This window comes from Amblyomma americanum, chromosome 8 (genome assembly GCF_052857255.1).
Source record: "Amblyomma americanum isolate KBUSLIRL-KWMA chromosome 8, ASM5285725v1, whole genome shotgun sequence".
In the NCBI taxonomy this organism is placed as follows: domain Eukaryota; kingdom Metazoa; phylum Arthropoda; class Arachnida; order Ixodida; family Ixodidae; genus Amblyomma; species Amblyomma americanum.
In genome coordinates, this window is record NC_135504.1 from 150,867,558 (window position 1) to 150,891,349 (window position 23,792).

A 23,792-nucleotide genomic window follows, 5' to 3' on the forward strand; every position below is an offset into this window, starting at 1 on the left:
AAGCCGAACGCAGAAAGCGGTTCGAGAGGAGGCAAGCGCGCCTGTGTTATACGTGCCAGAAGCCGGGTCACTTTTCGGCGCAGTGCCCAGAAACAAAAAGAAAAGTCGTGTGTTTGTCATTATGTAGCACTGACGAGAACATGAAGCTTCTCGAGCCTTACATGCGAGACTTCCTCGTGAACGGGAAAGAGTGCCGAGTGCTTCGTGATTCCGCAGCTACAATGGATGTAGTTCACCCCTCTTACGTAGAACCCGATATGTTCACGGGCGAGTGCGCATGGATCAAGCAAGCCGTGGAAGCTCATAGCGTGTGTCTGCCCGTAGCAAAAGTGCTTATTGAAGGACCTTTCGGAGCACTTGAGACGGAGGCCGTAGTGTCATCTATGCTGCCCCCCCCCCCCCCCCCCCAGTACCCGTACCTATTTTCGAACAGGTCCGATCACCTCCTGCGCGAGAAGGGGCTTTTGTTTGGTGAGGCTAGCGTTCAGACCTTAACCACATCGAGAGTTCGGGAGCTCGCTGCAAAGGCGGTAGTTGCGGGGCCGACGTTGTCGAACAATGAGAAAGGGTCGGAGGCGCAGCAAGCTGATATTCAGAGCACGTCCGAACTGAATAAAATTGAGCCTGTAGCGTTGAAGGCACCAGGTACTGGAGAGGAAATGCCCGACACGGGAAAGTTAGAAGAGCTATCTGCAGATTTGCTCATCGCGCCTACGTCCGATGGACTTAATAGGTTGCTAAAAGTCAGCCGGTCGGCTTTGATAGCCGAGCAAAAAAAGGATGGCAGCCTAGAAAACATGCGCTGCAATGTCAAGGAAGGTATCGCCAAGAAAAATGCTCGTTTTGTGGAAAGAGGTGGGGTCCTGTACCGGAAGTATCTAGACCGCAGAGGAGTGGAGTTCGATCAGCTGATCGTGCCTCAGTGTTACCGTCAGGATCTGTTGCGTTTGTCGCATGGCGGTTCGTGGTCCGGACACCTAGGAGTTAAGAAGACTAAGGACCGTCTCTTGCAAGAGTACTATTGGCCAGGGTGTTTTCGTGACGTAGAAACCTTTGTGAGGACATGTGATACCTGTCAGCGGGTTGGCAAACCAGGGGACAAATCGAGGGCGCCGTTGAAGTTGGTGCCTATCATTACGGAGCCTTTTAGACGGCTCGTTATTGATACAGTGGGACCTCTGCCGGTAACAGCCACGGGGTACAGACACATTTTAACTGTGATCTGCCCAGCGACAAAGTTCCCTGAAGCAGTGCCGCTTAAAGAACTCAGCTCAGTTGAGATAGTCAATGCACTACTGTCCATATTTGCGCGAGTTGGTTTTCCTGCGGAAATCCAGTCAGATCAGGGCACACTGTTTACTAGCGCTTTGACGACAGCCTTTCTCGAAAGGTGTGGGGTAAAGCTGTTACAAAGCTCAGTGTACCACCCACAGTCGAATTCCGTTGAGAAGCTCCACTCCGTCATGAAGCGCGTGTTGAGAGCATTGTGTTTTGAGCAACAAAGTGATTGGGAGCTGTGTCTGCCTGGGGTGATGTTTGCATTAAGGACCGCGCCGCATGCGGCTACGGGGTTTTCGCCAGCTGAGCTGGTATACGGTCGCTCGCTGCGGTCTCCGCTTCGCATGCTTCGAGACTCGTGGGAAGGCAGGGGCGACGACCCAGTCGTGGTCGAGTACGTGCTTAGTCTCCTCGAACGCTTAAGAAGGGCACAGGAGTTGTCAGGTGAAGCAATGGCAAAGGCCCAGCAGAGGGCCAAGGTTTATTATGATCGGACAGCCAGGGCCCGTCGTTTTGAGGTGGGCGATGAGGTAATGATATTGCGCACATCGCTAAAAAACAAACTCGACGTGCAGTGGGAGGGCCCAGCACGGATTGTTCAAAAACTGTCGGATGTTAACTACGTGGTGAGTCTGCCAGGAAAGCGGAAAGCACAGCAAGTTTACCACTATAATCTGCTCAAACCCTATAGACAACGGGAAGCAGTGGTGTGTATGATGATAAACGTTCCCGAAGAGCTTCCGGTCGACCTTCCGGGACTAGGCTCAGTGACGAACAGGGAAGACACTGATCAGGTCATTAGTGACTTACTCAGTAAAGCACCACTGTCGCCTGAGCAGAAAACCGAACTACACCAACTCTTACAAGAGTTTCAAGGTCAGTTCTCTGAGAGGCCTGGTAGGACTTCTGTCCTTACTCATGATATAGAACTTACCTCCCCAGAGCCAGTACGATCCAAGGCGTACCGGGTGTCACCCCGCCAGCGCGATATTATGGAGGCTGAGGTAAAGAAAATGCTACAGCTCGGTGTTATTGAGGCGGGTGAGAGTGATTATACCTCCCCTTTGATTTTAGTTGAGGTACCGGGCAACGAACCTCGTCCTTGCGTCGACTACCGCAGGCTTAATTCCATCACTAAGGATCAAATTTATCCGATCCCTAACATCGAGGAGCGCCTTGAGAAAGTTAGTAGCGCTCAGTTTATTTCCACCCTAGGTCTTGTCAGGGGTTATTGGCAGGTTCCACTTACAGAAGAGGCTAGTAGGTATGCGGCGTCCATTTCACCAATGGGAACATTCCGTCCTAAAGTTTTGAGTTTTGGTTTGAAGAACGCGCCATACTGCTTTTCAAGCCTCATGGACAAAGTGTTGCAGGGACAGGAAGAATTCGCTTTACCGTATTTAGACGACGTAGCGATATTCTCCGCATCCTGGTCTGAGCATATGGCACACTTGCGGGCAGTGCTAACCCGCCTGCGCGAAGCGGGCTAGACAGCCAAGGCTCCCAAGTGCCAATTAGCACAGGCCGAGGTTGTCTACCTCGGTCACGTGATTGGACAGGGTCGTCGCCGCCCCTCTGAAATAAAGGTGGCCGCTGTGCGAGACTTCCGCAACCGCGAACGAAGACCGATATTCGGTCGTTCTTAGGTGTCGCCGGCTACTATCAGAGGTACATCCCCAGGTACTCCGATATCGCAACTCCCCTGACGGATGCTCTAAGAAAAACAGAGCCCCAAACAGTCGTCTGGAGCGAGACAAAGGAAAGAGCTTTTAGCGCCTTAAAGAGCGCCTGAACAAGCCAGCCTGTGCTACGATCGCCAGACTACACAAAAGGGTTCGTTGTTCAGTGCGATGCTAGTGAGCGAGGCATGGGCGTTGTACTGTGCCAACGGGAAAATGGAGAAGTGGAACACCCCGTCCTTTATGCTAGTCGTAAGCTGACCTGTCGTGAGCAGGCGTACAGCGCCCCCGAGAAAGAGTGTGCGTGTCTCGTGTGGGCCGTTCAGAAATTGTCATGCTACCTAGCCGGCTCGAGGTTTATCATTGAAACGGATCACTGCCCTCTCCAATGGCTGCAGACCATCTCTCCCAAAAATGGCCGCCTCCTGCGCTGGAGCCTCGCTTTGCAACAATATTCCTTTGAGGTGCGTTACAAAAAGGGGAGTCTCAACGGTAACGCCGATGGCTTAAGTCGAAGCCCCTAACGTAGGAATCCGCCTCAAAGTTGTTTGTTACTGATGTTTTCTTCCTGAGGCAGGATTTTTAACATATTGCTTTTAGGGCTCCGGAATAATTTCGACCACCTGGGGATCTTTAACATCAGTGCACGTTAAAGATCCCCAGGTGGTCGAAATTATTCCGGAGCCCTCCACTACGGTACCTATTCTTCCTTTCTTCTTTCACTCCCTCCTTTATCCCTTCCCTTACGGCGCGGTTCAGGTGTCCAACGATATATAAGACAGATACTGCGCCATTTCCTTTCCCCAAAAACCAATTATTATTATTATTATTATTAGTGTTTCAAAGTGATTATGTGCTTTCTAGTGCAATTTTCCAATTTGTGGACGCGTTCTGAGTGCTGCTTGACTACTGTAAGGAACTAGGCAGTAGTATAAAAGGGGAAAGAGCCTGGCAGAGCTTAGTGAGGGTTGTCTCGTGCTTGCTGACTGAGCGGTTGCGTTTCGGCGTAGTTCTAACGCTTGCTGGGAACGAGCACAAAAATGGCAACTCTCCCGAAGTCACTTTGCAGTGTCCTGTGTGATCCTGAACCTGAGAACGAGGCCTTCTCTGCGCTGCGCTCAAGCAACGTCGAGGGACGACCGGTTTCGATTACGAGCATCATCGAGCGACATCCCTCCGGACAGCGGATGCAGTCCCCTGACCATCGGGATCTCCTTCTCCCGGCGGGGCGGTCTGTTACGTTTCGCCTACGACGCGCGGTATAGCCGGCGCGGATGCAACGGACGCCGGGGCTTCGTTCAAAGTGGCGGTCATTTTGGGCCCGTTCAGTGCTGCCGTAACGCCTCCCGCCAAGCGCGTCCAGGCAGGTTTCAATGCCACGTGTCGTCGTGTGTGTGTGTGTGCATGTTGGTGCCCACGCTTGTCAAAGCGCGGCAGCCGGGGAGAGGAGCTCCCCAACTGGCAGGCGAGGAGGTCTGACCGGCACCGGCCCGGCGGACGCGCACGTCACGTCTGAACATGTCCGAGCGTCGCCGTATCGGGCGCCTCATCCCGTGCCGTTCCTTCTTGCCCTCGACTCCGAGGGTATAAAAGGCAGCTGCCCCGGACGCCAAAGAGGGACTTCGATTTCTTCCTTCGAGTAACGTGGTCGCCCTGACCGGCTGCTCTTTTGCGATGCCAGAATAAACAAGTTGTTCTGTTGCCAGTCGACTCATCCTTTGCCAGGACCTTCGGATGTTTCCAGCTGTGCCCCAGGCCGCCAGGCCAACGCTACCCTTGGGGCTTGCAACCCATTTGCAACAGCACAAAGCCACGCAGATTCTGCGACCCGCCTTTCGACGCCAACCTCGTCTTTGCCTCGAGTCCTCACTATGGATGACACCACCTTCCTTTTAACAAGAAAGGAACACCTGTGGCGCCGCACACGTGCTCTAATCCGTCCGTGTGCGGTAACCCTCCCCCGTGGTCTTACCCGTGCAGAGGAGGTTGCGCTTCAGAGGATACAGGTCGGAATTGCCGTAACTCCAGCTGTGACACGCAAGTGGCCCCATTTCAAAGATTTATATCCGCGCCCCGCGTGTCCTGTCTGTAAGAACATAGAGAGTGAGGAGGATATCCACCATCTGCTGTGGGACTTCCCGGCGCTGAAGCCGACGAGAATTCGCCACCTGGCAGCAGTGGGACTCTCACCGGACAATTCGGATTGCTATATCGCCAGGACACAGGTTCCATATCATCGTTAACTTCTTGATTTCATCAAATCAGCCCACCTTTTTTCATTTATTTAAGCATCTTGCTCATCTCTCAGTTTTTATGCCCGGAGGCAATAAACATCCCTTAAAAAAAAAAAGTGGTTGCCCACGAATTGCACTCAAGAGAAACGTGTGTGGTCGATGCTGCACACGAAGCAACAGAAGGAGCTACGAGAACCACGCTGCCTGGAGCATAATCGATATTTGTGTCAATAAACTAAATCTTTTTTTAGACAAGTGTGTTAATCGGATAATCGCGAAACGGGCGTGCAGTTTCTGGTTATAGCTTTCGTTCCGGTAAAAAACACACAACCAATGCACTTAAAAGATCTCTGCGTATAGGGGCTAAAGTTTTTCAAAAGAAGTTAAGCTTTTTCTTACGAGTGTATACAAAGAAGTTCAGGCGTTTTTTGGTTTCAATTTCTAGCATTCCGAGCAGTCGGTCACACCTGTGAGACTCCTTGCACACATCTCAGCCCCATCATCATCATGTATAATTTTCTTCAAAATCATTCGGGAGTTGCACAAATGGGGATGCGAGAAAAACGGGTAGTATTCGTAAAATCTGAACCATTTATTTAGCCTCCTTGAATATAAGCCCTGCAAATATGTGCGTTATAACTAAAATTATATCGTTAGAGGCTTTCATAAACCGATTTGGTAAATGTATATTATCTTCTGAATAACAATTGATCTGATTTGTATTTCAATTTATGTACATAATGTTGCTCGTCTGTTCCGTGTGTAGCCCACAGGTATTGAAGGCGATTTGTTGAGGGTACAGATTTTTCTTAATGCGAAAGCATTATAGTATGTCCCATTAAAACAAAAGTCGGCGTCCATCGCCGTCATTGGCAGGAAATTCGTCACTGACATCACCATGTTCTCTCATGACGTCAGCAGCAGACCATAAGATAGTGATGACTACAGAAAAGAAGAAAATTGAAATTTATTTTCAACGACCGCAGAATTCAAGATTGCGAGGCGACCACTCAACCCTTAGGCCGCAAAAACGGATGTTTTTTTTTAATGGCACTCATTGAAGTTACTTTCTGTTTACATGAATTATTTACAAAGTTTTTAGCAAATGACACGAAAAACATCTTAACAAAGACAGAGCAACTGAGCACTACACGGGGAATAAGTCTGAGCATATATGAACAAGAGGGAGTTCCATTGCGGTTCAAAAACGGTCTGCTTTTACAATTGCCGGAGATAGACAATTATTGTGCAGAGAAGAGATTTCGTCCAACGAAATGATTCACAGTGCCGGTCCATCATCCATGGGCTGTGTAGTCCGATCAGAAAAAAAAACATACCGAGGGGTTCGTCAACAACAGCAAGGTACCTTGTGGTATGAGAGGTGAAATAAAATCGCTTTTTCAAGATTCCTCGAAAGACACCCCAAAACAGAATTGCGTTCTTAAAATAGATGGAGCAATGTTCAATTATTTCAGGAACATCACAGATGTCGCACATAACAGAAAAGAAAAAAATGCCGTTTCTCTCAAGACAAGACTTCAAGGGCAATGTTTCCGTGCGTGGCTTGCGGAAGAAAGTTAGATTTCTCGCACCCGCGTAAGTATGTCTTGTCGTGACAATGCAAAGTACATTGAGCGGTAAGTAGGAGGAAGGAAAACATTTAAATCATGTCTTTATACAAGCGTTTTCGTGACACTGAAATTGTAAACTCCGTTCAAAAATGGACTGCGAGAAAACACGCAGAAGAATATACCTTATGCATGAACCCCCCTAAACAAGGACGGTCGAGAAGTTAGAGGACACAGTCAGTGTGGGCAAAGCATCAACTGAATTTTTCCGCGAAAACGCTCGAAGTATCGAGTGGGAAGTGTCGCGAAGAGATATAAAGCAGGCAACAATCTGCCGCTCATAAAGATGGACTGAACCAAGACCATCCGCGCTGACAGGCCGGAAAAAATAATAGCCTCGCAAAGGTTTCATTGAAGACCTCCAAACTAAGTTTGCAAAATTCTCTGTGGAAGCGATCAACAGAAATGCTGCCAACGAAATAAATTTTTGTTGCTCGAAACTAGTTGCAGCTGGTAGCTTTGCCGAATATTGGCAGGCCATGTTCGACAAATGTCTGATCATAGCGCTGCACAGCCGATAGCCGATCTTTCCAATGGCCTTCGCGGTGCCTTGTGAACTTTGGCGGTAAGCACACGCTCATGCCACGGCAGCATAATGAGCTGATGCAGATCGCCACAATCCAAAGCGCAGACGAACAACTCATGAAACGGCAGCTGAAACTGCGCCAAACTTCATTTACGAGAACAGCTACAGGTTTTTATGCGCAGAGAAATGCTGCATCATCTACATAAGATTATACTTTGAGCTCACCGTCTAGGAAACGGAAGCCTTGAATGCCACTACTCAAGCGTAATGCTCAACAACAGGTCTAAAAAAATGCGAACAGAAGTGGCCGTGGTGGACACTCCTGTCTAACAAACGAAAAGATGGACACGGGTTGCGAAAGAGAACACAGCAAGCACATGGGGCAATAACTGTAGCAAAGACGTATTCAATCACAGAGAACTGTGCCAACGTAAACGCGCTCTAAAAGTTAGAACAGATAATTGTGCTGGACACGGTCAAAGGCCTTCGCAAGGTATCATACCACGCAAATCTCGACAAAGGCATTTTTAAGCGGGAAACCATTTATGAACTCAATTTTTTTCATGTATAACTATAACAATCATTATGTCCGTAGAGGTTACCCGACGGCAGCCTTGAATTTTTTTTCTACTAACGTTTTTCCTATCGTCAAAAGCGTTCCCCATTGGTTTTCTAAGGCAGTCTTTACTGTTCGATGCGAACGATCAAAACACTTTAAAAAACGTTTTTGCTACTTATCGGAAGGAAGGAACTTCATCTTCAATAATTGTATAAGACTGTCATTCAATTTTCCAATTTTCGAAATTTCTCTCTCAGAATGTCGGACATGAATTAGAAACATCGCAACTTGTTCCTGAGATTTCCCACAAAACTGTACAGCTGTTCGTGCAATATGTATAATAGTTTGAATGGTACATTCCCCCAAACCTCGGGCCTGAGGAGGTTCAGTGGCAGTCGACAGTGCAAACGGTACATAGCCGATACACTAAGACTGTTGCAAAAACTTAACAGTCTACGTTAGCTTGCTAGTGGGCATACACATTGCAATTTTTATTTATCAGCGCTCTTTAGTATCCGTGCTGTGCGACGTTTTGTAAAAGCCTGCGGCAGAACTCCGATATTCAGAATAATAGTGAAAACCTTAGTAGAATGGGACTCGAAAAGGGCGTAAAGGCCTTTTACTTTGTCGAGCAGTCATCCTCTGACAGGGGGCTTCACAAGGGAGACGAAGCGTGTCACACCTTCAGCAAACGAGGCGTGGGAGGAAGCGGAAATCAGACACGCATAGTATTCCTCGACTTGGATTTTATTAAATCCGTGCTAATCACCACGGCCCTTCCTTAGTAAAGTGCCGATATTCTCTTGTAAACCACATTAAGCGCTCGTCGAGAAGCCTGACGGGTTGGGTCCTCACAGTGCAAGGCGTTATTGCTGCGAGACGGAATACGAACACCCCTGTAGAGTTCCGCGTCAAACAGTTGAAGATGTCACTTCAAATCAGCAATTTCCTCCATGTATACAATTCAGGAGCGCCACAGTCAAGATCATAAAGGTTATAAAATGGTTTCTGTAACTGCATCTCTTCGGCTTTTTAAAGCAAGACAGCGTTACTTATTGGCTGGGCTGGGCAACCTGATGAGGTCGACCTCAACCTCAAACTGACGTCAACCTCACGCCGTGAGGTAAGGTTGAGGTGAGTTCGGCGACGGCTCTAAATTTTGTGAGTAAGGCCAGCAAATCAGACCTCAACTTCACGCTTGAGTTAGAGGTTGAGTGATGTCGTCATTTAGTGAGGTCGAAATTTTGAGGTCGAGGATCCTTGCAGTTGCACGGCTTACATCGACGAGTGCTGCTTCCGAAGCCGAGTTGGAGCGCACCAGCGCAGTGTTCATGCAATGACGCTTGGTCTTGGGTTCCCCTTTTTGGACAACCGGATGCCGCAATCCGCTCTTAGCTATCGGCGCTCCGCCGTGATATTCGTTCATCCAGATCCTACAGGTAGGCACACCCCTCTGGTCTTCATGGAAGGAGTGCTGCTGTCACGACGCGCCACTCTCCCTCCCCTTTCTTCCGCTGGCGTAGCATCCGTAGCGGCCTGCAAGTCGGCCCAATCACCTGGGAGCGCGCAAAGCACATAACCCATGTTAGCCCGCACTAGCTTTGTTTGATGCCGCAGACGCTTAATTTTAGTCCAATGAGCACGCAATAAATTCGTCAAAGCGCGGATGGCCCAAAGCAAGTCTGCTTCGTGTTCATGCTCGTTACCAGCGCTGACATCACGGCTCTTGCCTTGCAGTGGAGTAAATGGGACCCTGCTGTACATTACACGGTGATTTAACAGAAACTGAAGCAGCAGGCACAGGGGAGAGAATGTTATTCAGGCGCTTCCTAATAAGGACACCTGCTGATTTGATGAAAACAGTAGGAAGCGAGAAAAGCCTGTATAACACCTTCAAAACGTTTGATCGGTGTCTTCCCGTTTCGAATTTGACGCTACTTCTGTATATTCCCATTCCGTAATGCAAGCAGGATACAAATGTATTTTCACTTGCATATCCTTCGGAATAACCTCTCATTGGTCTCCTATTCCTTGTTCCTACTCGGAAATTCAGATATTATGCCAAAACACCGCCGCACGGTGCGAACGTACCAACACAGCGGTGTTATGGTGGTGAAAAAATAAAACTATAATGAATGCATGATGATGTGCCACCGAATTGCTTTTCCTTTAATGGACATGCGTGAAGAAAACTGATTACGTGCTCGCGCTGTGCTGCTGAGTCGCTGTTTCCAACCTTCTAATATGGCGTTCAATGGGGAGAACTGATGTTCGCTTCTATTTTTTGTGTGCAATTTTTGTTTCTTTCGTTCCTTTTATGGATGGAAAACGTGCCGAAGTGAGTCAGGCTATGACGGACGTCGTAGTGAAGGACGCCGGAAATATCGACCCCCTGGGATTCTTTAACGTGCACTGACATCGCACAGTACATGGGACTCGAGCATTTCGCCTCCATCGAATTTCGACTGCCGCGGCCTGGATCGAACCCGCGTCTTTCGGTCAGCAGCCCAGCGCCATAATAACTTGGCACCGCGGCGGCTCTGATATTTGTTTTGAAATTTGTAAGCATTCTCTTTGTATTTTTTTATTTTCCCGTATGGGAACAGTTACGCTGGCGGCTTCTTGCAGAAGACCAGGCGCTAGTAGCTATCTTTCCTTTAACTATTTTGCAGAGACCCATCGTTCACCTTAAACGGCTTCACGGAATGCTCGCGTGCAGGCCGCGGGTACAAAAATTGAGGATACCGGCGTGCCATTGATTTTTTTCAGTTTTGAAGGAAAAGAAGTGATTGACTCAAAGCGGCTTCTCTCAGACTGGTTGACGAAATTGTACCAAAAATCTGTTCAGGAGTATGAGTATTTAGGCGGTGTTTGATTTTTGCTTGTCCGGGGGTGGAAGACGCGGGAAAAAGATTTCGCTGCAGCGAAGTTTTACGAAGTGCCGTGGTGCTCTCGGTTGAGTGAGAGCGGTTCACGCTGCACACTCTAGGCCAGTTGTTTACATCCGTGTGATTTTAAAAGTCGGTACGTACAGTGTTTAAAGATATAATCTGGCCCATTGCAAAATGCTGGGGAATCACAAAGTCATCGGAGAATTCCCGGGATTTCGAAACCAATACCATCGCCACCTGGAGGGAAGTGGTGGAAACGGGGGATGGTCCTGGCTTCCCAAGAACATTAACACGTTATCCTTAACTATTAGCTGCAGGCATTCCTGTTTTCCCGCAGAATAATTGTCGTCGATGGCTGGGCAATGCACAAAATTTATTCAATATATTGGAAACTTTTAAATTCGTAGCGGTATAGCAGACTTCCCCTGGGCTGCTAAAGATACACTATTAGCATCATCATCATCATTATCATCAACATCATCATTGCCCTCATCTCGAGGATCAACGGAATTGGTCGTGGCATCGTCGTTGCAGTATGTCACACATGAGAACTGGCGCGTTTACCTGCTGGAGAACCCGAATGTCACGTGGACGTGGTTTTGGGCACTCTTTACAATGCGTTATGCGCGCATGTGTAGGAATGTGGGATTCATATGGATCTCGAAATGGGGGTGGGTAGGGACCTGGTATGACGTGACATTGCAGAGATGTCACGTGAATAGGTGTGACGTCACATTACATCGTTGTCACGTAATTAGGTGTCATGTCATATTACATCGTGAAATGGCTTGGTTTTAATCCACTTTACATGGTTGCCACAAGACGTAGTAAAACGTCACACTCATATGGTGTCATCACTAATTATACTAATTAGTCTTTTATTTACCTAAATTATGCAGTTACCATTAAATAATGATATGTCGTCATTCTCTTCGTCACGTGATTCGTCGCCTTGTGACGACACTTGGTGCCGTCTTGCGGACACATTTACCGCATATCACCTTGAAACTGAGCCCTCTAATGTTTTCGCATCAATAAAGGAGCCGCTGGCTTCTACCTATACATAAATATAACGCGCCTCTGTTGGTGTACCACAGTCGCAGCTTAAGTGTTTTCGAAGGCAGCACGCAGAGGACTCAAAAGAGCTTTCGCTGGGCGACAAAATTTTTATCAACGCTGAGTCCTCTCGCTATTGCGATAGATCTAGAAAATTGAAGTATACTGATTTTCATCTGTGTAGCCCTCACAGTGGAAAGTACATCGGCGACCAGTTTATTTACGTTCGCTAACTATTCTCAAGTCTAAAAAGAGTATCGCGATTCACCCTCCCCCCCCCCCCCCCCCCGTTCCCAATTCCTGGTAGATGTTATAGAAGGTCTGTGTGTGTCAATTGTCGGTTGTAGCGCTAATGAGCGATGGGCTTCCAGTAAGAACAAGCATGCGCGAACAAGGTTGCCGAATACCGACACTGATAAGCTTACACATAGTCAGTGAAGCGAACCTAATGAAAAAGTACCCTCCGAAGTACTGGTGCTAACCGCGTAAGGTACACCCCTGTCCGCAGGCCATCAACTCTCCAAGGGTTCATCCCAGATTATTAGCTTCTCCGATATCGTTCACATCAAGTGTCTGCACACATCTTATTAAAAAATACCGTCATCATTTTGGCTTCCCTCTCTAACGGGATTCTCAGAAATGTTTTTACTGAAAACTTCTCAATCTCTTTTTGTTTTGTTTTTCTTTGGTTTCGGAATTCGAGCAGCCGACCTCAGCCTCAAAATGTGAGGATGAGGTGATGTTCAGTGAGGTCGCCTGTGGCCTCAAGAAAAGTGAGGTGAAAGCGTCTCAGGGGACCCCAACTTCTACTGATGAGGTTAAGGTTGAGTGAGGTCGGTAGTTTTTTTTTTTATGTTGAGGTGAGGTCGAGCTTTTTGAGGTCAAATGCCCACCTCTGCTTATTTGCGAATAATTTTGAACCTAGTGTATGCGTTTCCTTTCAACTCTATATGCATCATTTCAAAAGGTCGGGATCTTTAATTAACCTCGCAACGGACCTCGCGAGACCTGCTTTGTAATTCAAAGCACACAAGCAGTCTTAAGTGCCTTCCATATTTTTTTTAAACTGTGGAAGATACGTCAGTGTTGCCTGTAGATGGCACTGCAAGGTGGGCAATATATGTTAAGTCATTGAGAAAAATACTCAGTAAAAGAGGTTTGCTTCCAGGCTGTGTAGCGGAGCTCGTAAGCACATTTGACAGTCCTAAGCTTGAGAGAGTTGAGGACTTATACCCGTGCTACACGGGCGCTTCGCATGCCTTCCAACCGAATGTCATTCGGCTCGATTGCCGTACTTACGCTGCTACACGAAATTTTTCGACGGCATTCGGTTCAGATGCCATTCGAGTCTACGGAGCTCCGCGGAGACATTCCAGATTATTGAATGCCTTCGAAACGCCCGAACCGGCCAATAGGCGTTGCCGCCGCCATCGCTTCGCTCCGCCCACAGCTGCGCGACTGCTTTCGGCTCTGTGGCTGCTCATTTTGATACCCGCTGCTCGCTTTTTCCTGCTCTTTGCTTAGAAAATAGCTCGTGTTATGTCTACGTAAGTGCTTGAAGGTAATAGTACACCAATGAACATTTACCGCATGAGCATGAAATTTCTCCAGCAGTGCACCGATGAGGACGGCTGCACTCATACTGTTGTTTACATCGCTGCCTACGAACAGCTAGCGCTCCTTTTCATGACATAAAACGCATTCTGCGCTTTAGTTCTATTAAATAAGCTCATCTCTTTTGTACCGGTTGCACCCGTGCTTGTTAAGGCAGTGCGACAATCTGTGGGAAAAAGCGCCGATACGATCGCTCGCCTGAGAAACACTTGACAGCCGGGCTGCTGACATCGCGTACGACCGGCGCTTGTCGCTAATTGTCCCGACTTCCTCCGACAGATCAGAATTTATTTCAAACTGCTTTATTCAGAGGCATGATTGGTGACCATTCGCGGTAATTGAAACGGCATAACTTGTTATCCACAAAATATCAACGGCGACGACTGCTGCTAGCCGTTAAGCAGTGTTCGGCGGTCTGGGTCACACCGGCGCTCCCCGTTCATCGTATGCGCGCCCTGCGATGTGAGCAATAGTTGATTTGAGGTCACTGTTGTCAAAACTACACTCGTCGATCATTTGCGTTCGCTCAAACGTGTGAATTCGCTCTTCACAACCGCCGAATTCACAGACGTAACCCTGCGGACTCACTAGGCCTAGTCGCGGAAGGGAAGGGAGTCGCCATCGATTAAAATTAATTTGGCAAGCACTTATAGCTGGTGAGTGTTCGAGAGTGCACATGTGAAATATACCGGTTCGTTTCGCTTGTTAACAATGTGTATAAGGTAGAATGGCGAATATATTCACACCGTCGCCTCATCGGCGTGGTTTCCCTCAGCCGCCAGCCTGCCGAGGAAATGAAGGCTGACCATCCGCCGTTCGGATTCGTCGGTGTCGTTGGCCTCAAAAACTTGTCCCACTACAATCATATATCCTGCTGTTGACCGTGGCAGTGTCGTTGTCGCACTAGTGTGACCACCGCCGCCGTCGTCATAGTACACTGAAAACTAGCTGAGGAAATTTCAAATGCGTTTGGAAAGTGTCGTGTAGCGCCGCGGAAGTCCGTCGAGTCCGAATGCCATTCCAAATCTCGAATGCCATTCGACTGAGATGTCATTCGAACGTGCCCGTGTAGCACAGGTATTAAGTTCGTCCCGCCTTCGTGAGAGTAGGGTTATCGTGTACGCAAGGGCAAGATTAGTCGCGATGCAGGGCTCAGAAGCAGACCCCTCGGGCTGTATACTTTTGACAAAGACTGCACGTCACTTAGCAATGTGGTTCCGATTACCGCACGTCAAAAGGACTCAAAAGCAGCGAATTTAGTTCAATAATATTCAAAATACAGAGCTCTATCACGTGCATAATCCTCGCCTTGCTGCACAGTCCCCCTGCACAGAGCACACGGACGTCGCTGTCAGTTTCAAAATTACAGCAATAACCGCAGCCGATTTGCTTTTTTTGGTATGCTTGTCACCATGTTTGTAGCCTATTATTTGTACCTCAACCTGAATTCTCTAACCGATTTTGCAACTATTTTTGCACACATGTTATTGTTCAAGTTGATTTACTTACCAATATGTGCACTACACCTGGTGGTATCATTCACAGCCCTTCCTGTTAGAGTCCCTGATGGGACATACAGTATCAAATAAAAAAATGAAGATCTGTAAACTTAAAAAAAACTGTACACATACATTATGTTATTCCGTAGCGTTTCTTTTTCTTTGTCAAGTGTGGGCTTTACTACGACGGCTGTTATTTAAGTGAAACTTCGCCCACATAACGCGTATTCGGGCCATGGGAAAACTGTAGGAACAGCAAAAGCAAAAATATACACGTGCGAAGGCACAGACAAGAGCGATCGCATGCCGCGTGGCCGACCAAAGGGTTAAATTGCGCGCGCCACAAAACGAGGGAGGATCGCCACAACACGGGGAAGGTGCGGAGTAAATCTTGACGTCAGAGCAGGTAGCACGTCGATGGCGCATCGAGTCAGGAGCGTCAGCGCCGCACTGGAGGGCGACAGGACTCTGTTCGGGCCTGGACTGCGGCGTATATATATGCACTGTTGTGATCGGAGGCCCCGACAGCGAGAACAGACGAGCCCGGCAGGCGCCATCGAACTATGTTTGACCAAAGGTGCTGTCGTCCTGAGAAGAGGATTAGGAATGGCTCCTGGCGACGGCGAGCTGTGACGAAAGGCATCTCATCCCTTCGTCCGGAGTATGGAATGCGGCCTTTCTCCCGAACTGCGCCCTCACGTGGACCGGCAGAAAGACCCGAACAAAGGCGCCGGACCCGCCTCGCTCGCTTGCACTTGCGCGGCCAGACAAAGCGGGGGCGGACACGGCTGATTCATCTTACCCTCTGGAATGCCCGGGTCCGTCAGGACGCATCTTTCCACGGAGGGGATCACCGCCTACAAAGCCAACGACCTTATGCACATGGTCAACCGGTCGGAAACAGCATTCCAGGACCTCAAGGCGCCAGGATTCCTTATCGCCTGTGCACGTGTTTGTGGGGGCGGAGTGGTCACGGGGTTAGGGAAGAGACTATGAAGAGTGTGTCTGCCCATTGGACGCTTATCAGCCACCGGTTTCCCTAGCTAGGTGCCTAGGGAATATCCACTGTATTTCAGCCGCGATTTGGCTGGTTTCACAGCACTTCATCTCTTACATTTGGTCTCCCTGCTTCTGTTGTAAATATGTAAATAAACCTTCAAGTTTACCAACCCTCCTGAATGCATCCCTCCGTCGTCTGCAGAGTTCATCGTCATGCGGTGAAGACCTCGGTCCCGATACCCAAGCATATCAACTGGTTGGCAGCGGTGGGATGGTCTGCGCCTGGTCCTGACTCTGGTATGGTAAGTGTGCGGTCTTTCTCTTGGAGCATTGCCAGGTTTTATAACTTTGGAAATTTGTTAGCCTAGGTAATCGAAGGTTGGTATAATAGGCAGCCGGGGCTCCTCTGACCACGTGAGTAGAGACTTGCCGTTGCTTAAATAGTCATGGACTGGAAGAAGCTGCGCAAACCAGACCTAGTTCTCGTATGTGGGGAATTGGGCATTGATTGTGGGTCGATCCGTAGAAAACCTGAATTGATTAGGGCAATTGAGGATTTCGGTACGGACGAGGAGGAGATAGTAGAATGTTGGGAGCTAATTAAGGAGGAGTTGGAGAAGGAAAGGGAACAAAAGAAGCGAGAGGATGAACAAAAGAAGCGAGAGGATGAAGAAAAAAGGAAGCGAGAGCACGAAAGGAAGCGCGAAGAGCAGGAAAGAGAGCATGAAAGAGAGATCGAGAAAAAACGGCTCGATCTACAGATAGCTCAGGCTGCACAGGCAGAACGCACTAGGTTAGAGGTGCCGAACACAGTGGCAAGCCAGGCAGCATCAAAAATAAAAATAAAGGACCTCTTGCAACCGTACAATCTTGGAGAGAACATAGGGCTCTTGTGAACTTTGAGCGGGTATGTGAAAGTTGCGAGTTCCCGACTGAGTCTTGGCCGCAGAAACTTCTGACCATTCTTCCATGTGAGGCGGCCCAAGTACTCGCTCGTCTGGCAAAAGAAGAGGCGGCAGACTATACTAAAGTAAAGGCAGCACTCCTAAAAAAGTACCGCCTGTCCGCAGAGGCCTTTCGGCGCCGCTTCAGGGAAGCCAGAAAATGCAGCCTAACCAGTCATTCCCGGATTTTGCGCATAACCTTCAGGCAGACCTGAAGGAATGGCTAAAAGGAGAACAGGCTTACGGAACTCACTATAAAGTAATAGAGGTGATCTGCCTGGAGCAGTTTTTTGGCTCCTTGAGGGAAGAAATGCGCGTGTGGGTGCAGGACCGGCCGGGAAATAAAACCCTAGAAAGTGCAGCAGAGCTGGCCGAAGAGTTCTATGCCAAGCGCGTAGCAGAGGGTGCGCGTGCCCCCGTAAGCCCCAAAGTATAAAAAAAATTTCCACGGATCCAGACAGGAGGGGCAGCAAGCCGCAACTGGGAGCGGAACGAGGGCCACAAAGCAGAATCAAGCAACCCCACAAAGGGGGCGACCGAAAAAGAGAGGGATAAGGCTTTTGAATCCAGAAAGAAACCAGTGTGTTTCCGTAGTCACGAGCCCGGTCACTTCGCCCACGCTTGCAGGAAGCAGGAAATCGTTCTCTCCTTGGTGGAGGCGGGCGATGAGAACGTGCGCCTGCTAGAGCCATACCTGAAAGACATGCAGGTTAATGAAAAACTGTGCCGGGTTCTGAGGGACTCCGCGGCCACCATGGACGTAATCCACCCCACGTACGTGAACGCAGCTGATTTTACTGGGGAATGTGCAGGGATTAGGCAGGTGGCCGAAGAGAATAGCGCGTGCTTGCCGATAGCACGAGTTAGAATAGAGGGCCCGTTTGGCGTTCTGGAAACGGAGGCAGTGGTATCACCGAATCTGCCGAAAAAAATTCCGTACCTCTTTTCAAATCGGTCGGAGCAGATGCTCCAAGAAGAGGGTCGTAGTTTCGGCGATCGAACCGTCCAGGCGCACACTCCTGCGAAGGCTCGCGAGATTGCAGCTGAAGTAAATCGTAGGAAGAACGAAGGCTCTCCCACGACGGGTCGGGCAGGGGCAAACCCAGGAGGCGATGCTTCTGAGACGAGCGGAGAGGCTCGCGGCATGAACAGATGCAACGCCGAGTACAAGGACTCAAATGGGGTCCAGTTCGATCAGCTCGTGGTGCCGCAGAAATACCGCGCAGGCATCCTTAAATTGTGCCATGGTGGGGGTCGGTCTTGCCACCTTGGAGTGAAGAAAACTAAAGCTAGGCTTCTACAGGAGTTTTATTGGCCTGGCTGCTCCAGGGATGTCAAGCAGTTTGTAAAGTCCTGCGACACCTGTCAGCGTGTCGGAAAGACGGGGGATTTAAGGAAGGCTCCGATGAAGCTAGTGCCCGTGATTAGCGAACCCTTCCGTCGTTTTTTGGAGGACGTAGTCGGTCCTCTACCAGTGACTCAGTCGGGCTACCGCTACCAAAAAGGGCGGGAAAACGGGAATGCCGACGGTCTCAGTCGTAGCTTTCCTGCATAATCTGGCGTAAAATGCCCTAATGCTCGAAAAAAGCTACCGTATCATTTTTGGTTTTTGTTTTGTTTTTTTTCTTGCTTCTCCGCACCAACCTCATTGCCGAAAAAAAAAGTTTATTACCAAATTTCAGACGCATGTCTTGCGAAAAAAAGGAAAAACAAAGAGGAACTAGTTTTGGTTCAGCAGACTTCCGGGCGTGAGCTGTTGGCGAGGGTTAAGTCATCCAAAATTTGCAGCCATATTGCTCTGTATTAAAGACCTGGCAATGTTCTGAGGCTGGCCGCGTGCTGCCTAGCCGGAGGTAGGGGCTGAGCTCAGATCGGATCGCTAATGCTCCGTTGAGGACCCTTGCCAGCTGTGCAGGTCAAGTGGACTGACTACTACGAGGCCGACTGGGACTCTGACGCCCATTCGTGGTGCACCGACCAGCTGCAACCACTTCGTGGCGTCTTCTTGGCGGCGGACGGATTGTTGTGATCGGAGGCCCCGACAGCGAGAACAGACGAGCCCGGCAGGCGCCATCGAACTATGTTTGACGAAAGGTGCTGTCGTGTCACCTCGATTTTTTTTTCTCCTCAACAATGGCTCCAAGTGCTCGACTTGAACGGTGCACATCATCGTTTCAGCAAAACAAGCTACTGTGCGCATGCGCAAAGAGGCAATTCTCTGACCACTTCTTTTATTCATCCGCAAAAAAGTATATAGAAAGTAAAATGTGCCCAGCTTCAATTTCTTTTTCTTTTTTAACACTGGGACGTCGTCACACGAGTCTTGGCCAGTCACCAACATAGTGTTTTCCTTTCGAGGACAACAGCAACGTAATCATTAAAGCAGTAGCCGCTCGACTACCTTAATCAAAAGGTGAGATCAAAACCGAAAAAGTCATCCGTTGCTAGGGGGCGCTGCATGTGTCCTAGAAAAGCTCGTGCCACTGGGCGTACCGCGCAGCCAAAGCAGCGACCTTCAGAGTTAGTTCTTCGTCACTGCAACGCCGTGTAGGCCTTCGGTTATCACGCTTCATACAACAATGAAGAAAGCAGCCAGCGACGGCCGCAAGCCGACCACAGCGATAGCAGCAGGAGAAGCAGTAGGAAAAAGCAAGCCGTCGAGTACCACCAGCAAGCCCTCCGCAAACGCGACTAAGCCTCGGCAGGCGGCAACAGGAGAGGGTGACCTTTATTCGCCGCCATGCACAAGATCGCAGAAAGACCGATTCAAGAAGCAATTGGAGAACGTCGAGGACTCCATGTTTGATAACAACCAGCCCTCTAAACAGAAGCCTGACGCCGACATGGGCCGCCCCGCTTTGAAGGAGCTGGGGAACGCCCGCCGAGGGAAAGGTGCTGGTTCGGTGGCACCCAAGAACGCTCATGCATGTCGGCAGGACCGAGCACTGCCGGACTTGGGCTCGAGCGCCCAAGGGAGAATTGTAGCTACCGCTCCGTCCAAGGGGGCCAAGGGAGCGAAAAAGGTCCAGGCAAATGTGAGCGCTTCGATTGATGCAAACGTGCTTCAACGTTTACAGAGTAGCAGAGGTAGTTGTGTTTGCAGTTACAGTATTTAACCTTATAGCGCGCCGTCTTATAAGCAGTGACTATACGCTTCCACGTGTGTAGCTCCTGGTTGCTTGCGTTTGGTTTGGCATGTTCCCAGCGTGCACCCGATTTTTTTTCTTAACAATTTAAGTCTGGGCGAAAAAAAGGTTGTGGATGACGTCTGAGCTTCTTTGGTGAATGTGGCACGGTTAAATCGTTTTTCATAACCTAGTTGAAACAAGAAAAGAAGCTAGATTGCAGCTCTTGCACCTGACACACATTCGGGAGCAGGCAAGTAAGTCTACACAGGAATGGAATTCGTTGGATGCATGAGGCAGTGTACGAATTGTTGCGCCTGAAGTACAGATTAACACATTCCCTGAGACAGCGCTTTCTGGAGCCCTAGTCCCTCTGCATTGCGGCCCACCGGTGGGCCTCCTTTTTTTTTTGGTGCGTCGTGACAATGCATATAGTTCCATGGTGAAGCAAACTTTTTGAAACCGCTGAGAGATGGGCAATAGCGACCTGGTGTGTCAGCTTTTCTCAAGCTCATTGAAAAATCTGAATCTGTCGCTTGTCTCCTCGTGACTCGGTATTCGTTGCCGCACAAAATGAATACACGACGAGACCCACGCCACATTGAACGCGCTAACCGTGAAAAAAGGCCAATCGTACAGGCGTCTGGTTAGAGGTTCGCTTGGAAGTGCTTTAACTCCCCCCCCCTCCAACCCCCTCATCTGCACAGTGTCCTACAGGCAGCTGCTTGTCTGAAGTGCTGTACTGTATTAACCTAACTGCATGCTCTCTTCTACTCTGCAGGCGCCCTCCAAAGCTGGCAACTCCGTCAGGTCCAAGTGAAAGTTTCCTCTCCGTGGGAACAGCTACTCAAAATTGGCGCAACTGTCTCCGGGAGCAGTCATCGGTCGATGACAGGACAGACGCAGCTCACCTATTATTTTAGTTTTGCCTTTTAAGTGTGACTAGCCTTCTATATGGATGGGGAATAAACGTTTTTTTAGCGCTTAAAAATGGGGCGAGTTGTCATGTGCCCATTTCGTTTTTTTTCTTCACCACAATGGCTGCAGGCCTAATGAGTGCCTGGCAGGCCTCAAGAAAGTGTTGGAAGCACTCATTGCGGCAGGGAGGCTGACAGATCAGCGTCGAGACTCTGTACTTGCAGAGTACACGGAGCTGTTGCAAGAAAAACATCAACTGCGACTTTTCGAGAAAGCCACCAGTCTGGACACCTTTTTTAGTGAACTTCTGCAGTTCAATGCTTCTTATGCAGAGCTGTGGAAAGTTGTAAAATATTTGCTTGTGCTAAGCCATGGTCAGGCAACTGTTGAGGGAGGCTTTAGCATAAACCGACAGATCTCTGTAGAGAACTTGAAAGGCCTCTCTTACATCTCACAACGAATTGTGTGCGATGCAGTGGAAAAAGCAGGTGGTATCTTTAACATTGTCATCATAAAAGATTTGAGGAAGGCGGTATCAGCTGCAAGGCATCATTATAGTGCTTACTTGGAAGCCCAGAAAAGGCTGGAACAAGAATGTGTCAAGCAGTCAAAAAAGCGCTGTGCTGAGGCCCAGCTTGACAGCCTCAATAAAAAAAGGAAGATACTGGAAGCAGCTGTTAGCGATCTGACTGCATCAGCAGACGACTATGCTGAAAAGGCGGAAGCAGCCAATGACCTCACTTACATAATCAAATCAAATTCTATGAGAAAAGCAGCAAAGGCTAAGGCTGAGCAATTGTTAAACCTCAACAAAGAGATTGAGGCAAAGCTTCAGGAGGTCTCTTGAACTTTCCTTGGTGCGTCTTGACAGATATGTATCCTACATTGAGTGCAATAAGGATATTTATTTTTTGAAAATACTTTTGTGTTGCGAAACTACGAAATACAGCTTCGTAGCAAGTCCTTGAAAACCTCCTAGAAGGGCCTTGAAAGTCCTTGAATATCCTTGAATTTTTTTTCTGTATAGCTTGTACGAGCCCTGAATGTAGTTTTCGAGCTGCTCTCGTCATAAAAAAGTAGGGGGGTGGCGGTAGCACGTACGTCGTTTGCCCGTGGAAAATTTCTCGCTTAGAAGAGTGGGGGGCAGTAGTTCCTTCCCTTTTAAGATAATCTGTCCTTCACAGATCCAACAAGAATTACGTCAGCCTTAAAAGAGGTCGCGTCGCAGAAAATATGGCGTCGTTGACGGTGAGCGAAACATCTCCAACAGCTACTCAAAATTGGCGGAACCGTCTCCGGGAGCAGTCGTCGGTCGATGGCAGGACAGACGCAACTCGACCATTATTTTAGTGCTGCCTTTTAAGTGTGACTCGCCTGGTCCGTGGACGGTGAATAAACGTTTTTTAGCGCTGAAAAATGAGGCGAGTTTCGTGGCCATTTATTTTTTTTTCTTTACCAGCTGATGGCGGGGTTGGTGTTTGAAGATTGGCAAGGGTTACGCAAGTGTCTTGCGTTTTGAAAAAAACGCAGCCAATGATTCGCAAGTGTGCAGTCTTTACAGGCGGATTTCATGGAATCTTAGCTGATACAGTAAAACGGAGAGTTGACCGAGTTTTCGCCTTCGTCCCGCGCCCAATCACCCCAGAACAGGAGCAAGCAGGCACAGACAAGGAGACATTGAGAAAGCTAGCGTAACACCTGGCGGTGTTGCGCTAGCAAGTTTGCCAAACTTGCCTCGCCTTGCAGTGAATGTGGGTTCTATCCATAGTTCAGCAACGTAACGATTCTTAATAGAGGCAAGGGAAAACAATAGGTAGAAACCTCGGAAGCGTGCCATATCAGTCTGGCAGGCCATGATTGCATTACCACAACCTCGGTGCGCTTACTCGTGAACGAATTCGTTTTTTTAGGTTGGTCACGGTAGATGGGATATCTTGTGTGTCCTGTGCGCTATGAGTTGTGATGCTGCTGTTGCGCATGCTTTGCTGGCCTTGCTGGGACTATGCCATTTCTAATAAATCTCAGTTGATAGACCAGTCGTGGCGTGAACACTCCTCCTCTTGTCCTTCTCTTGTCCCTTGTCTTTTGTGACTGGTTATTTTCCATCCCCAAAAGAGATGGATGGATGGACGGACGGACGGACGGACGGATGGATGGATGGATGGACGGATGGATGGATGGATGGATGGATGGATGGATGGATGGATGGATGGATGGATGGATGGATGGATGGATGGATGGATGGATGGATGGATGGACGGACGGACGGGCGGACGGACGGACGGACGGACGGACGGACAGATGGATGGATGGACGGATGGGAGGACGGACGGACGGACGGATGGATGCACGGACTGATGGACGGACGGATGGACGGACGGACGCACGCTTGCCGTGTTTGTGAAGCTATTAAGGTGCTTGCCCATCGTGCTAAAACTGCAACGCTCGGCGGCAGTAGGCAAAGCCACAACTAAGCTAGCATAACTGTTATATCTTTGACAGCCACAAAATGCTGTAGCTAGTGATACCGATGCCGATATGGATAGCGGGAGCTCGCAGCGGAGGAAAAAAAACTGACGATAATGATGATGGATGGATAAGGCTGAACCCGTTAAATCGGGCGGTGGTTCAAGCGACGTAGCCATGACTCGTAAAATTTTACTCATGTCTTGATTTTAGCCACCAATCAGATAACCTTCGATTGGTTACTTCTACCCGCTTAAAATCTATTTTTCCTTCATTGTGCTTAAACCCTAATACTTTGAGTAAATCAGCGCCGCTGCTTTCCACTGTACGGTGAAGCCCTTTACAGAAAACTATCAAGTGTTCAGCCGTTTCTTCC

General features: G+C 48.9%; 1 protein-coding gene across 1 annotated transcript; it reads left to right on the top strand.

Moving 5' to 3' along the window:
- Nucleotides 1-19,387: 19,387 nt before the first annotated feature.
- Nucleotides 19,388-21,000, top strand: LOC144100729 (uncharacterized). The gene is made up of 2 exons (XM_077633567.1): nt 19,388-19,942; nt 20,814-21,000. Exons 1-2 carry the CDS (start codon nt 19,487-19,489, stop codon nt 20,850-20,852), a joined length of 495 nt encoding a protein of 164 aa, XP_077489693.1. The 5' UTR covers nt 19,388-19,486; the 3' UTR covers nt 20,853-21,000.
- Nucleotides 21,001-23,792: the final 2,792 nt, after the last annotated feature.